Here is a 15,736-nt window from a genome sequence, read left to right as displayed (position 1 = left end):
GAAGAGTTTTAACAGTCTGCTGAAGAAATATTATCTTTGTGAGAATACTTAGTTTTCATTTTTCGTGAACTTCGTGGGTTAAATTATACTCCTATTATGAAATACTCTAAACGCATTTATTGAGTGTAGATTGGAGTCAATTGGTCACTGTTGGATGTCTATACTTAAACTATCCAGCCTTGCAATATTTTGCAGAAAATAATCTACCTAGAACAATTAGGCCTTTGTTCCCTTCAAAGTACTTCCCTTGGGACCTCAATCCCCTTCCCTTTTCAAAACAATCGACCAAGTCCTTTTTCGGAATGGTCTTCAGCTGCCTAGTCGCATTCTCCTTTATCTTATATATCGACTGTTGGGAAGATTGGGCTTTTGTTTCAAGGTCGTAGCCTTAGACCCATGACTCATCTCCAGTCATTGACTTTTTTTCGAAAACGTGGGTCATCGTTTGCGGCTTGGAGTAAGTCCTCTGCTACTGCAGCAAGACATTCTCGGCGTCTTGATAAAAGAGAATACGAGGATGCAGCTGATGACCATTCCCAAAAAAAGAACTTTACCGATTGTATTGAAAGGGGAAATAGACGTTGGGATAAGTGTGTGAGGTCCCAAGGGGGATACTTCGAGGGAGACTAAGATCTCATTTTTCTAGCTAGGCTATTTTTCTCAAAATATTGCATGGCTGGATTCTTTCCGGACAGTCTTTGTATATACTATATTTCCTCCTGATTTGTTACTGATTTAAAAAAGAAAGATTTAGTCAGAGAAGACCTAAAACGATACCCGATTTGCTAATATAATTAAATCATCATAAGTAGAAATGGTGTAAGAGCCGTCAAAAGGCAGATCGTGTCTAAATGCTATCACGTTCCTAAAATGAAGACACCAGTTTCGTCAGTGGGCTAAATATAAATTATCTCGGCGAGAATGTCACAGAATCATAGGAAAATTTGTTTGCCGGAACATGCTTGGAGAATCGGAGGGGGACGAAATTTTCACGGGTTTGTTGTCACAAATGAGCTCAAAGGAATCGCTCAGAATAGATGGGCAGTTATCGATTGATCCCACCGACGCGACGGTGGACACAGAATTCAAATCGGGAATACACGAGCATGCCGCTGGTGTCAATTATTTTGCCGAGAGTCACATGTGAAGAATATTCTGCAACATTTCTGCTAGCGCATGAATATAACAAGGATGATGTGTTAAAATAAATTGAACTTGAATAGTATAAACATTTGTTTTTTTATCGTTCAATATAAAATTAGCCTGGCTGAGTGTTACCAGCGCAATTTTTTATGAATATATCTTGTAGTTTTCCTAATGTAAATTCTTTTGAGTTCGAAGATTGAAGATGGGAGCCTGTATGCAAAATTGAGATATTTCCACTGTTCAATTTAAAATAATGCTATCTCAAATGAGAGAAGACGGAATGAGTAAAACGAAATGATGTGGCTAGAGAGTGTTACAATTTGCGTAAGGAAAAATAATTTTTTTAAACATCCAAGTAATTTAATTTTAGATTTGATTATCAGAATTTTTTCTCTTGGCCCGATGAATGATAAATTTAAAATCACCGCTAAACGAGTAATATGAAGAAAATGTAAAGCATTGGACAAATGCAGCATCTATTTTTTTTGTCCCCTAAGTAAATATTTTAATGTTGGTTTTAAGTAGAGATAGACGATAGTGAAAACATCCTGATATATCGAAACATTTCTAACCATTGTTCGAAAAGAATGTGTTTATTGTGAAAAATTATCGTTGTATTCGGGGGAGTTTCCATGCGGAAAAATTTAGTCTTTATAAATGATATGCTGAAAAACGATTAATGTCAGTTAAATATACTAATAATGTTAGTGTCTTAAATAAATTATAAACAATCTTATCCAATTCAGTCCCTAAATGAGAATTTTGTACCTAAAGCATATTATTTGAAAAAAATTTGCATTTTGAATACTTCCATCGATACTCAAAACAATAATAAAATACGTAAGCCTACTATGGTTTATATAGGTGACCGCGTGCATGTAAGGTAATACAAATTAATTTGCTAGATAGTATATGGCATTTAGTTTCTCTCTCCAATGGTTTCTATATGAATCTTGTCAATTTCTCAGTGGGTTTATATTTAACTTCCTATTTTTAACCATCGCAAGTCAAGCTTAACTTCAGCAGTCAACTTCCTAAGGGGTTTATTTTTATGCTTTGTTGACAGCTTTTCCAGCGTACCATGAAATAATTGCAAACTGCGTTAGTGCCTAGAAAGCTAAGCTCCATATAGTCAGGAAGTCTTTGATGGGATAGGAAAAACTGCCCTCAGATGATTTTCCTTTTTTTTTCATTCAGTCCTTACGTTCTCAATCGCGGTATTGCTGCCGCTGAAACACGTGACGATTCTTTTGACTTTCTTGCGGATTTCTACAAATTAAAACACTGAATCGGTATACTTGCATATTCCCATCCACCTCCATTTCAGCTTTTCGTGTTCTCCCAATTCTTCTCCCGCTATTTGTCCCACCCTCGCTCATCATTCCATCTGACCCTGTGTCATCTCAATGGGTTTCTGAACATCTCTCCATGTAGGAAAATTGTTGGCTGTCGTAGTGTATGACTCTTTAGCTTACGATTGTGTACATACATACAGATTGATAATGAAGAGATAAGTTTAAAATATCTCAAATATATAATGTTTTAAATTATCAAGTAGTCTACCGGCTTCTGGTAGGTTATAAATTATCCTTTGGCCCCATGTTACAATAATTTATTGAACTCCATATGAATTCATTTTAATATTCTATTACTCTTCATAATACTTGAATTCTTTAGCTCTGAATACTTTAAATCGTTCAAATACCGACCAGAAGGCCCGGGGACGTCCCTGCGTGTCCTCTGCTTCACACAAGCTCTGTGTGATTTTTCGCGTGCTAGATCTTACTGAGAAACCATTGGCAGTATAGGGAAAAGAACAGGCTTCCCGTATCACCCGGATGTGTGAATGTTATACGAATTTGTACCAAGTGCTAGCACTACCTTCACCAACCAAATCAGTCTTCGAGTTGATAACCGTGATTGGTGGAATCTATTTAAATTTAAAACTAGAGTTAAATTAATGGATATTATTTAAGTGCCATAGCTAATCTGCAACAAATAAACATAAGTTTTTAATTTAAAAATTTTCACCTAATCAAAGTAATAGTCCTCATTTATGCGTGTTATACTGCGATTGAAAATCGTCCCCCCTACTGCTTGCCCTGGACCTTTTGAGAATATGGTGGACGTTTCTCGTGTATTTAACTTTTTCTATTTCGATTTAAAGGAGAGGAAACGTTGTGTGCGCGCTTTGATCCGATACCATTTAGAGTACGAGTTAAGTGCGAAATGATTTGTGAGGGAATTCGTTTTCTTCACGGCATCGGTTTGATTCAAAGTAGCGCAGCCCGATCGTTAAAAAATCATATATATGTGTGTGTGTATATATATATATACACACACATATATATATTTGTATATATACATATATATACAGGGTTCGTCCGGAAAATAAGTGTACTGATTTTTTCCCGCCGCTCCAGGCGCGCCCAGCACCGCTCTGACGGGCTGCGATTGGAGGGGGGTATGTTGGCAAGCGACGCTGAAAAAGGCAGTCGGCTCTAAGCTGTGGTGTAGTGAAGAGCTCTGTTAACGCGAACCTCCACGCTCGACCCACGTCAAGGAACGCGATGCCGAAGTTTTTGGAGCAGCGTTATTCCATCAAATTTGCGGTAAAGCTTGGGAAATCGTCTACCGAAACTGTCAGTATGATTAACCAGGCTTACGGGGAGTCAGCCATGTCCAGAAACATGATCTTTCGGTGGCACAAGATGTTCGTGGAGGGCAGAGAAGAGGTCGACGACGAACCACGGCCTGGACGCCCATCAACGACACTCACCGACGAAAATGTGCGAAAAGTTCGCGATGTACTGAACTCTGATCGTCGTCTTAGTGTTCGGATGATAGCAGAGCAGTGTAATGTGCCAAAAACAATAGTGCACGAGATTATTAGGGAGCAATTACATCTGGCGGCTGCATCACGACAATGCGCCGTCTCACACCGCGCTTGTCGTGTCGGACTTCTTGGCCAAGCACGGCGTGGCAATGCTGCCGCACCCGCCCTACAGCCCGGACTTGGCACCACCGGATTTCTTTCTGTTCCCGAAGATAAAGAGGAGTTTGAAAGGAACGCGATACGGGACTTTGGACGCCGTCAAAGAGGCCGTGACGACGTGTCTTCGAGAGGTTCCCGATGATGCCTTCGCGGGAGCGTTCCAGGAATGGGAACGCCGCTGGAACAAGTGTATCGACTCACAAGGGTCCTATTTTGAGGAATATTAGCTTAAGATATGTAAAAGTGTAATAAATTTTTTTTCCTGAGCTCAGTACACTTATTTTCCGGACGAACCCTGTATATATATGTGTGTGTGTGTGTAAGAGGAAATGTTTATTCTACGTCATTCAATCGTAATTGAAGCACTAATTAACTTCGCGTTGATATTATGAAGATATACATATAATATCAATGAAATAGTTTTACGGATTACCGTATCAAAGCGAATGAATTGTAAATTAGGAGGTTTCAGCATCATAAAGGTTGATTATTGCACGAAGTATACTTAACAACATATTGTGATTGTCCTTTCTTTGTGTCTCTATAGTTTAAAAATCTACATCTGGGTTTTTATATATTTGTGCCTCGCCGAAGAGCGTTCCATTTCGAATATATATATATATATATATATATATATATATATATATATATATATATATACACACATATATATGGAAAGAATGCTATGGTCAAGAGTCCCTTGTCAAGTCTCACCTGAAAAATCGATGCAATAAGTTGCTCCAACAGAGATCCTTCTCCCCGTTTGTTTCCCAATGACAAAGACCACGATTGGGATCCGTCCCTACCTCAACTGTGGGTGTAATCCTTACACGTCTGCAGAGTCCTAATAATATCTATGGCACACTTGGAGGTCATGGTGACCTAAATCCGTCCCCATGCATCTCGATCTAAGGTGTGATTCTCGTTTCTCGAGCGGCATCTGTTATGGGCCTTCCACCGTTGTACTCCAAACCCTTGCTTTCAAGTTTTATTGGGCCTTTATTGTTGCCGTCGTGACCTTAGCTGCATAAGGGATGAACGTGGGTTGAGGTGGGAGAGATATAATGGAACGGAGAGAAGGGTGAGACACCGTCGGGGTTGGAGAGGTACGATAGCTGTTCTGTAAAATAAGGAATACTTAGTTTGCATTTGGTGTAGCCTCCGACTTATCTTTACTTGCAACGTTTATAAACTCAAATATTCCATTTACTGCATTTGCATCAAAAGGGAAATATTAGCAAAATGCTCAGTCTTAGTGTTCATGAATACAATATGAATACAGGTTCTTACAAGGTTCTTGTATTTGAAAGTAAATTGTGTAGTTTAAGAGCAGGTCATTTGGATACTGCATGAGTATCCAATTTTATAATATTATTTAATTCATTTGAAAGTGGCATATTTTTCAAAAATGAATATTCTTAATACACTCTCTCGAGCTGTGTGAAGTAAATAATTTAGTACAATTTCTTGATGAATGTGAAAATATAATTTTTAAATGGACTATTATATTTTTATGACCACCTCAATAAGATTTTCTATGGCGATAGGTTTAGTATGTAATGTTTCGTTACTTGTTACCCTAAGTTAATTGTATCTATACATTTTAATTCATCGTTAATCATACTTATATTTTATTATTACTGCAAGCTAACGTTTAACGAGATTATAAATTCATTATTTTGAATAAATTCTACTGATTTATATAACTTTAAATAATGTATTAATATTCATGTTATTTTAATGAAAGTCATTAAAATGTTCAGAAATGAAAACAATAGCAGGTTTAAAAAAAAATAAATGCCGATGTTGTTCGTTCAAAATGTGTCATATTATTAAGATCTATAAAAGTAGAAAAATTAAAAATTTTGGAAAATTCCAAAATTAAATTTTGGAAAAAATAGGCGAAATTTCCTTTTGAAAGTGATGAAATGAACATTTTATGCAAAAATACAAGTATCAGAGAAAAATTAAATATAAATTCCTATTCGCAATGATAAGGCATGCAACAGGCTGCAAAAATAAGTTGCCTAAGAAAGAAAATGTTTCATAACATGCGATTTATTTCTTTAAGAATGCATAGATGAATTAATTTGGCCTTGAAGCGTTTTTTTTAACTTTAAAAAGAGAAGTTATGCATTTGCTTTTTCTTCATTTTTTAATTGTATACGAGCAGAAAGGTATTCTTTGAACATTTTTTTCCCTCTCTTATTTGGATAGACATCTGAAACTGCAATAAAAAGTGAGTTTTTAGAAAAATATATTTACCAGCGCGGAATTATAAAAAGATAAGGTGTGAAACACATTCCCCAACTTTTGTTGTAGAGTGCTGCCATCTTCATGCTGAGGTCAGAAACCGCTCAACCTCGTATTATCCTTTCTTAGAACTCACTAGTGTAATTAATCATTATTCCACACACAAACAAACCTGTATTGTACTTATATTTATTAATATGCATTCAATCAGCAGTGTCTTGATCTTCTTCTCAATATTCAACAATTAACATTATTTAAATTGCCTATGCAGGTACTCGCACGCCCACGCACTTATAGATGTCAAATTTAACTGGATGATGAATAAAGTATTACTGGTAATTTTAAACTTAAGAGTATGGCGGATAAGTTTAAAAAATTACGTATTTAATATTCAATTATATAGAATTGTGCGAGGTAAACAAGTTTACACAAGAAGAAGTTAGGTGACGATAGGGACATTGATTTAAGTGTTCTCTAAAGGTTAGTGAGAACCTAATAGGGACCATTGTCTTCTGCGACGTATAGTCTTTGTCGTTGAAGCAAAAGCATAATTGAGTTTTTTGAGCAATTGGTGTGGAGAATAATGTAATAGGCATAATTGACGAAAAGGAAAATAAGCGAAGAAATATTTGCCATGATTGGGAAGAAGTAAGTGTTGCCGGGAGATATTCAAAAGACGTAGAATACTTAGTGCATTTAAATTGGCTATGGAGTACTGAAGACTGTGATGAAGGGGAGAACGTTAAGAAAGTGAGATAGGGGGAGGAAAAGAACTGGCACGTTGAATGGGAATGAGGGAGGCAGACAGAATGTGATTACATATTTTAGTGTCAAATTAGGTCTAGTTAGTTTAGGGTTGTAAATATTACAATGCTCACTCTGTTTCAACCCGAAACCTGCCTTAACTGTGGACTACCAACAAAAACCTAAATACGTTCCACGTTTTCTCGGCATAGTTTTTGTTTTCACGGTCGAAATTCGAAGATTTATTCGTAAATATTAGTTTCGCAGTTTTAGCTTGCAGAAGAAAGCGATAACTGTTACCGACACCAATCTAAGAGACATTCCACAAATCGCCATATCTGGCCGCAATACCGCGTCTTAAGCGAAAAGCGGGCTGATTCCTTCACCTCCCTCTGCCCTGGTTTTAAGTGGATGAGGAAAAAGCAGCAGAAAGGAAAGAGGCAGGGGAAGGAGGGTTGGGAAGGGGGAAAAACGGGCGCGATCGCATCTGGGTCGCCGAGGGGGTCTCCTGGGGCATCCGCCCACGAGGGTTTCGGACCGGGAAGGGGTGCGAGATGGTCGCGAGAGGGAACGGGAAGGAAGGGGCTCTTTCTTAGGGGGTGGAGGGATGGCATTATTCCTCCCACAACCCCCACCCCCCTCTCCGTCCCACCTCACCTTTCTGTGCTCGTGTCGAGCGGGAGAAAGGAGTCTTGAGGCTGTGAGAGTGTTCCTCGTGGGAGGGATTGGGAGGTAAGGGGGTGTGGCGCTCGTGAATCTGCATGGTGGCCTGAACAGAGCGCGTGGGGGACAGATGAGAGGCGCGCAGGATGGGCTGCGAGGAGTTACACAGGGCGTCGAGGCCACTGTGGCTTCTCCTGTTGCCGTCAGTCGTGGAAACGAAGCCTGGGGTGGTGGTGTCGCCTCCAGTCCGCTCCTATTCCGCGCTCTCCTTATCATCGCCTTCGTCTTCCACGCGATCCCCTTCGTGGGCGTCAGGTCCCTGTGCCGCCGACGTCCCCTCGGTGTTTCCCGAATCTCCCTCGGCGGGTCGACGACGCCGAAGACCCAAGGGCTGCTCGGGTGTCCCTTCGTTCCGGCCCCGTCTCCACACACTAAAGAAGTCCGTCTCGAGGCATTGGAGTCGAATGAGGTGTTTGCCTAAGAAAAGGTACGATGGGGCGAGAAGTATCTTTGTTAGTTGTCCCACACCACCCTGTCTGAATGTAATTGGACCTTGAGTTCGTACTACTTTAAGATATTGAAGATTAAGGCTCATAAATCCACCTTTAGTTGATTGATATCATCCTCATTCGTATCGTTTTGTGATCTACATTTACACTTGACGCACGTTATTCACGCGTGAGAGTGGTGGCAGTGAGTCTGAATGAATACCGCTTTGTCTCAGGATTTTAGAAGACACGCATTGTGTTGACAGTAGCGAAAGATATTTTAAACGCTAGCAGAATATGACAGAATTAAGTAAAAGAGAGTAAATTATATAAACGATATCCTTAGAATGTTAAACGCTAGGTTCGTTTTGGATAAACTTATTGTTTTTTGGCTCTGCCCACCACATGCGATTAGAGTAACGATGTGAAGGAAATGTACATCATCCTACTTCGTGTGCTTTCCATGAAGTGTATTGATATCGTATCGTGATTGGTACTAAGTGACAATTGGAAATAACGTAAATTCAAAAAATGACTGATAAGTTCTTTTTTTATATTATCTTTTTGCTAACCCTAGTGACGCGTACGACGTATTTAGATAAATGTGCCTGATTACTGATATTTACTTAATGATTTTGGAATAAGCGAATGAACCCCTCTTTTGGGTGGTTCTTACCACTTTTGAAGGAATTTATAACGTGCCTTTATGAGAATTGGAACTCATAGTAAATGGTCAAGTTCATGCCTTGACGAGGTACTTTGTATCCTAGATTTTGTAGATGACCTCAGATGAAAGAACATTTACTGAGAGGATTTTTCCTTGAACATGATATCATGACTTCGTACATTCAATCTTATGAAAAGCCCACTCAATAATCGATCTCATTCATATATGTACGTTCAGGTTCCGTTCTTAGCCTTCAATATTTATGAATAAAATTTAGCGGAAGTCAGCTCAATATTAACAAATCAGACAAACTTCCTTAAGATAGACCTTGGCATAAATTCGAGATATAGATATTATCAATCCTATGTACTTATATTCTAATGTTTAGATGCCTTGGCTGCATAATATCCTTCAAAAACCAATGATCATTTTCACGGCTAAGGATAGTTGGCTATGAGCCAATGAATCTCAATCAAGTCAATTGCTTCGCAGTCTAAAGCTTCTCTCGAATCCTCAGAATTGGGTTACCGTTTATATGTATATTGGCCATATAAACACATACGTTTCAAATTCTTTTTTTAGGGAATGCTGTTTTAATTTGTATAGCGGTTCCTCATAATTACCTAGAGTAATTCCATGCTAATTTAGGCTACGTGGGCTAAAAAAATATGTTCTTTTTCGAAATGATGAGAGTTTATTCAAGTTGGAAAGTCTTTGCTTATACTTTTTAGCTCTGTATTCATTTCGTAGAACATAAAAATGATCGCACGGAGACGTATTCTGATTATTTCCGCTATTAATTGTATAGAATTATTGGTAGGTAAAAAGTATAGTGGGATCATAATTGCATGATTTGTAATTTTCTATCAATTCTTGCGATTAAAGGGAAATCGGTACTTGATGAGGATTATTTTACGTACGTTTAGAGATATGACAGTCCAGCAAATATATTATGAAAAAAGAAGATTTCACGTCATGTCATTACTTTTGCTCGTGGATAATTCTTGTGTGCAGTAGCTGTTGGAAAGATGACAGACATCAGAGACCTTTTTCGCTCTAACGATAAGATAATTTGGTATTTAGAAACACGAGAGCAACCTCGTATCAGAGGGACTCATATATGAAAGAGGTCCAGGTCAAACAAAGTATCCATTTTGAAGGACTAAATGCTTATTTTTTCTCCATATCGCACTAATTTATGTATCGAAATTCAAAATGCTTCACCGCATGAATTGTATCCCAAACCTTCGTCATGGAAACGTCGCATCGCCAACCACATGCATCCGGCCCATTTATCGGTAATTTTAATCACAACATAGTTCGTAATTCGAAAATTTAGTTATACTCATCAGACGGGAGAGTATAAGATATATTACTTATCCTGACGAATGAACGCCTTAGCTGTAGGCCGTTTATACGCTTTATTTTGATGAGATGAAGCTAAGATGCGTGAAATAACTGATAATCGTCTTTGTATGCGTAGAAGATTTGATTAAGGCAATTAAACCTTGTCATAGCATTCAATAATTTAAATAATTCCAGACAAACTTGTGAGGCGCTTTAATTCTAGGAATAAACTATCTGAAATTAATATCTATCAACTCACACAAATACATCTGTTCTCATCCGTTGTATTCATAGACATTGTTATCACCCAAATAAAAATTTAAATCACTGTATTGTGATCCACAATTAAGGTTGTAAAAATTTTATTTTGTCTTCGGGGTTTCACAAGCCATATTTCCCTTATTTTGGCCACCGTAGGTATTTCTCCCCAAAGAGCTTACGTAAAGATTTGTGTGTGTGTATGTGTGTGTGACTTGCGCAAATTCTGGTGGCGTTTATACTTCTTTCATTCGCTATTCTCTTTTCAATGATAAATATAGATTTGATATAATTCAAAAGGTTGGTCTACGGCAATGAAAATTTAACGAAAAATCTAAAAACATATTTTGAATTATATCTTACACTAAGCATGTCAAAGTTAGTTTAATATTCTCTGGAAGTCAGGGTTGTTGAAAATTCTTAAATGAACATTATGATATTCACATCAACAACAGAATATTTGCTTCAAGATTAACATTAATGGCTCCACTAACCATCAGGTCACACCAATTTCGTGTCCAACGGCATGTGAAAATCACGCGTCAGGATAAGTAAACTAATTCCTTTTCCAGTGCCACATGTAGTTTCACAGAAAGATCTGATACCCGAAAAATAAATAACAATTGTTGAATCTTATTTATAAATCACCTCTTTTAAAGATAGGTTCGTTGGCCTAAATATTGCATTTTTGTATTACCGTTCAATATTTTAAAACTTAATTTCCTCTGCGAATGTGAAAATGTTGGTATTTTTATAAGGTAAAATTTATTAACAGCAGCATGATTATGTATTTTAGAATGAAAATGTGAACGTAGAACACCTAATGACAATGAATTTTCTCACAGATTTCATTACTTTTGCATAGTATTTTCGATAAAGTGTGTGATATAACTATGTAAAAATCAGTCTCAAGAATTACCAACATGGCTGTTTACTAAAATTCAAAGAGAAAATAAAAAATACTGGATGGCCAATAGGGCAATAGGCATAGTAATATGGTTATAAATAATAGATATAGACTTGTAATGAAACCAAGAAATATGTCCTTCATAAAGGGGATTTCAGGTCAGTGGAAAGAAATACAAGGTACATATCCCACTAAACACTTAAAAACCCTTTAAGAAAAAAAGCCTGACCTTCTATACAAGGAGATCAGTCCGGCATAAACAGTCACAGCTTCGGGGGAGAGTGAAGTTCACGGAATCGGTCGAAGTAATGCGATGCGGTAGGCAACGGGAAACCACCGCATTAGCCTCCCGAGGAGATTGTTTCAACCTATTCATGACATGATGGCATCCTTCCCGGTAAAATATTCGGGAGTTAAAATAGTCCCCCAATCGGATCTCCGGGTGGAGACTACTAGGAAGGGTACATCGGTCAGGAAAGACGGTTGCAGGATAGGGACACGGAATGTAAATTTTTGGTAATAGCTCATATTTTATCACAAGAAGTAATTTACATAAACTTGAGGGTATCTCACGAATGAAAATGAGCTGTGGAATAGTTAGCGCATTTGTCTTGGAATTTTATTTTCTCCCTACTGTCGTTGTCAGAATTTAACCGGATGGTTTATGTACGGTTCTTTTCATTATTTTGCAATTTTGGTATATCACAGTTATTCGGAATGGGCACTGAGACAGACTTGGTATGGCTGTTATGGGAATAAAAGCAGGTGGTAAACTGATAAAAAATAAATAGTTTAAATAATCCGGTGGTAATGTTTTGGTAATTACGCCGAGACATTTGTGATGGAGCGGTTGACCGTGGAAGTGAAGATATGGGATGGCGATGACTCATGTGAAAACAAAAGAAAATAATCATTTCACGGGGTACGTAGTCTGTGATAAATGTGAGAATTCAAAGAGGACGAAGAGCTGTGTTTTTCAAGAGGAGCGTTTACAACAAAAAGGGACTTGACGATCGGGATTCAAAATGCTTCAATAAAATGAACGTAGACACTTTTTTACGGGGCGTAAATCAGTTCATGGTCCCTATCCTTTGTCTTTGAGGTTTGGTAGTGATCGTAGATTGAAAGTTCTGAGGTGTGCTTATAAGGTAGACTAAGGAAAATATGATGAAAGGGAATGATGAGATACGAAAAAGGTTACGTGGCTTTAGAATAGAAGCATGGTAGAGTTTGGGTCTTTTGTAAAAACACAGTTTTTGATGCTGGGGATATTGAAATGTAGTGGAAATGTGTTAGACTTTCATGTACCGAATTTTCAAAAACATGAAGGATCAGGGACTTACAAAAAGAAAGTATTTTAGGGTAAAAGGCGCCACTCCTAATTTCCTTTTTATTTAGGACTGATTTGCAATAGGTGAAAACTCATTTGGTTATTAAATACAGGTACCATTAAAAAATGTTGCAGATGCAGATTCGGTCAGAAACCTACTTTTGATTTATAATGTTTATCATTTTGAAACAACTACCTTGAAAAAATATAAAAAGTTAATGTTGTGTGTTCAATAAGGCAATGTTGGTTTTAAAATTAATTATTTATTCAGTTACTGTTTTTAGTTATCACAATACACTTCGTGTCGTCAATTATGATTATTATTGCCAGTATTTTACTGGGATAGGTTAGGTTTCAATTGACCCTGGACAAAATACCCTGAGTACCTCGAGGACTGAATTACTCGAAAAAGAATCCCCTTGAATATCATAACTAATGTTACAATAACTCATCCTTTAACTCAGTATATTTATCATTTTTTCATTCTATGCCTATTATTTTTCTCCTACTATTTCGCTCTCCCTACATCTCCTTATCTTCCTTCTTCTTTGGCATTCAATTTCCACCTATGGGTCGTGATCTCTTACCTTTCCTTGTCCGAGCTTTGTTAAATTACTCCAAAAAACCTTCGTAAAAGTCGTAAATGACTTCTTCAAATATTCTAACTAAAGGTTTAAACGCCCTGTCAGGGTAAATCTTAATTTATTTTAAATAACTGAAAATAATGATTAGTCAGTAAACATGAAGCCGCTCAGTTATAAAGAAATCGCCATGAACATCATAATTATAGGGTTTAATTACATCAATCAGGACTGGTGTTCAGGGTATTGAAAAACATGGGTAAATACGACTATATATCACTAAAGGTGGATTCATGTTTAAATATGGCGAAGACGAGAATGTGTTTCGATTTTTCACTAAATTTCAAGTGAATAATTCCAATCGTTTCTATTTTTCACGCTGAATAAATCTTAAATACGATCTTACGACGTAAAATGGGCGCTTGAAATACTTGGATTTTTAATATTTCCAATATCTTTTAAACTACCCGAAACAGTTTTGATGCCTTAGCGGTTGTTTTTTCAATTCTTTTTTCGTTACCATTGTCTTTTACACCTGTAACCTGCCTACATTTCGCTCGTTCATGTTTAAACATCAGGTTCTTAGATAAGTATGTTAGATGGTAGATGAAAAAATATTTTTATCCATTCAAATGATCACCTCGAGAATGGAGTAATGATTCCGAAGTATTTTTTACATTCAATTCAAACAATACTGTCCAGATTTTCTCCATTGCAATGAACCTTTCCCTTAGAGTTTATTGAATTTTCACAATGCTACAAACCTGAAATAATCATGCAATAAATGTTTTATTCATTTTTTTCGTGCAATACCGTTTGATTGCCTCTTAGTTACTTTGCCTTGACATGACAAATATCACTGATTATGTAATATGAGAAAATATATTGACAGATATAGGAATTCATTGAAGGTATATTATTTTAATGCATAGAAAGAAGGCAAATACTATATTTCATTCTATTATTAGATGGGGACTTATTACCAGATTACTTCCTGTTTTCGGCGTATCTAGGGAATCCTAAAGCCAGGTTTTACGGATCATTCCGACATTTTCCTTTGAATACAGGAAGTAAAAATGGATAGTCATCAAAGATTAATATCTCTTGCAGATTAATAGGTTATACATACGTATTCATAGGTTTGAATGTAGTTTAAAAAGTATGGATTCGATTGACTTACTTTGTAAGTACAAGAATGTTATTAAGAAAATTAGCTCGACCAAATTGTTAGCCGCAGACTACTATTTGATAATAGATCTATAGAGTATTGTTGTTGAGTTTCCAATTCCAATTCATAATATTTGGTTAATTCACTAAAATGTACGTTAAATATTTAATTCGTTAGAGGCCCTTTGGAAATAGATTTCAGGTGTTTTTCCAATGGTGCGCATTTACGAATCTGTAATTTTTAATACATTTTTTCAGATAATAAAAATTAATTATAGAAGCATATCATCAATTTATTTAACTATAAAATACATATATTCCGAATCCGTTTGATTGCATTATGTAAAAACCTCATTTCCCTTTTCCATTACATGTACTGTTTGCAATGTATTTTAAGTAATGCCTATGTTCACTGCAGAAAAGTCTGGTACGGAAATTAAATAAACCTGATAAAATTTCACTTTTTATTATTTATTCGTTAAGGTGAAATTCCACCTTTTACCGCAAATTTTAGTGTTCCAAGTAGAAGTCTCCTTTTCGTTAGAATTAATTGAATTACTTGAATTAATTGACTTACTTCGTGCGGAAGCCTAATTTGTAATATTTAATATATTTTACCCTTTGATGTATACTCCAAATGCTTCACTAATTTGCGTATTTTGTACATATTTAATGTTTAGACCTAATAAATCCGGATAATTATGAATATATCTTCAACTCTAAAATACCCAATTGAGCAGAGTGACGTGCGGATGGCTGCCCAACGTACCTTAGGAAGGGTTTCAATACGTAATTTCAAAACACATGAAAAGGGATCATTTAGTAATTAAAATTAAATATAGCGTCCTTTTGAAATTCACTCATTGAAAATTATTGATTTTTGTTTCAAATCTCAATCAAAATTTTAAGTAGTGCTTTGATGATAAAAGATTTACGCTGAAAATATGTTATCAGAAATTATATCTCTGCGAGCACTACTAAAAATGCCTATACTTGGGTTCTCTAAATTTCTAAATCCCATAGCATATAATCCATTAACGACATATAGACAAGCGTTAGTCACTGACGTTCCGCATTTTATCAGATTCAGCTTTATTTATGAACTATTCATCACATTTCCTGGGACTAATTTCATTTTAATTTATTTACTTCAAAATAGTCTATCACGCCCAATTGTATCATTTTTTTAT

At 36.5% G+C, this 15,736-nt stretch overlaps 1 protein-coding gene across 4 annotated transcripts in view; it reads left to right on the top strand.

Annotated features, from left to right (window-relative positions):
• LOC139695305 (GRAM domain-containing protein 2B-like) overlaps positions 1–15,736 on the top strand; it is a 568,636-nt gene that overhangs the window by 49,724 nt on the left and 503,176 nt on the right. For 2 of the 4 annotated variants that reach the window (XM_071594008.1, XM_071594007.1), the window contains exon 1: positions 7,933–8,288. The exons of the other annotated variants lie outside the window; for them this stretch is intronic. In XM_071594008.1, coding sequence (XP_071450109.1) covers positions 7,948–8,288 — 341 coding nt within the window. In that variant the 5' untranslated portion in view covers positions 7,933–7,947. Of the gene's footprint in view, positions 1–7,932; positions 8,289–15,736 lie in introns of those variants that run through there. 4 annotated transcript variants of the gene reach the window in all.

The sequence above is a fragment of the Hetaerina americana genome, unplaced genomic scaffold (assembly GCF_022747635.1).
Source record: "Hetaerina americana unplaced genomic scaffold, ioHetAmer1.1.p SCAF_6, whole genome shotgun sequence".
Lineage (NCBI taxonomy): Eukaryota > Metazoa > Arthropoda > Insecta > Odonata > Calopterygidae > Hetaerina > Hetaerina americana.
The sequence above is the reverse complement of the archived record's forward strand: the minus strand, read 5'-3'. Positions and strand labels throughout refer to the sequence as shown.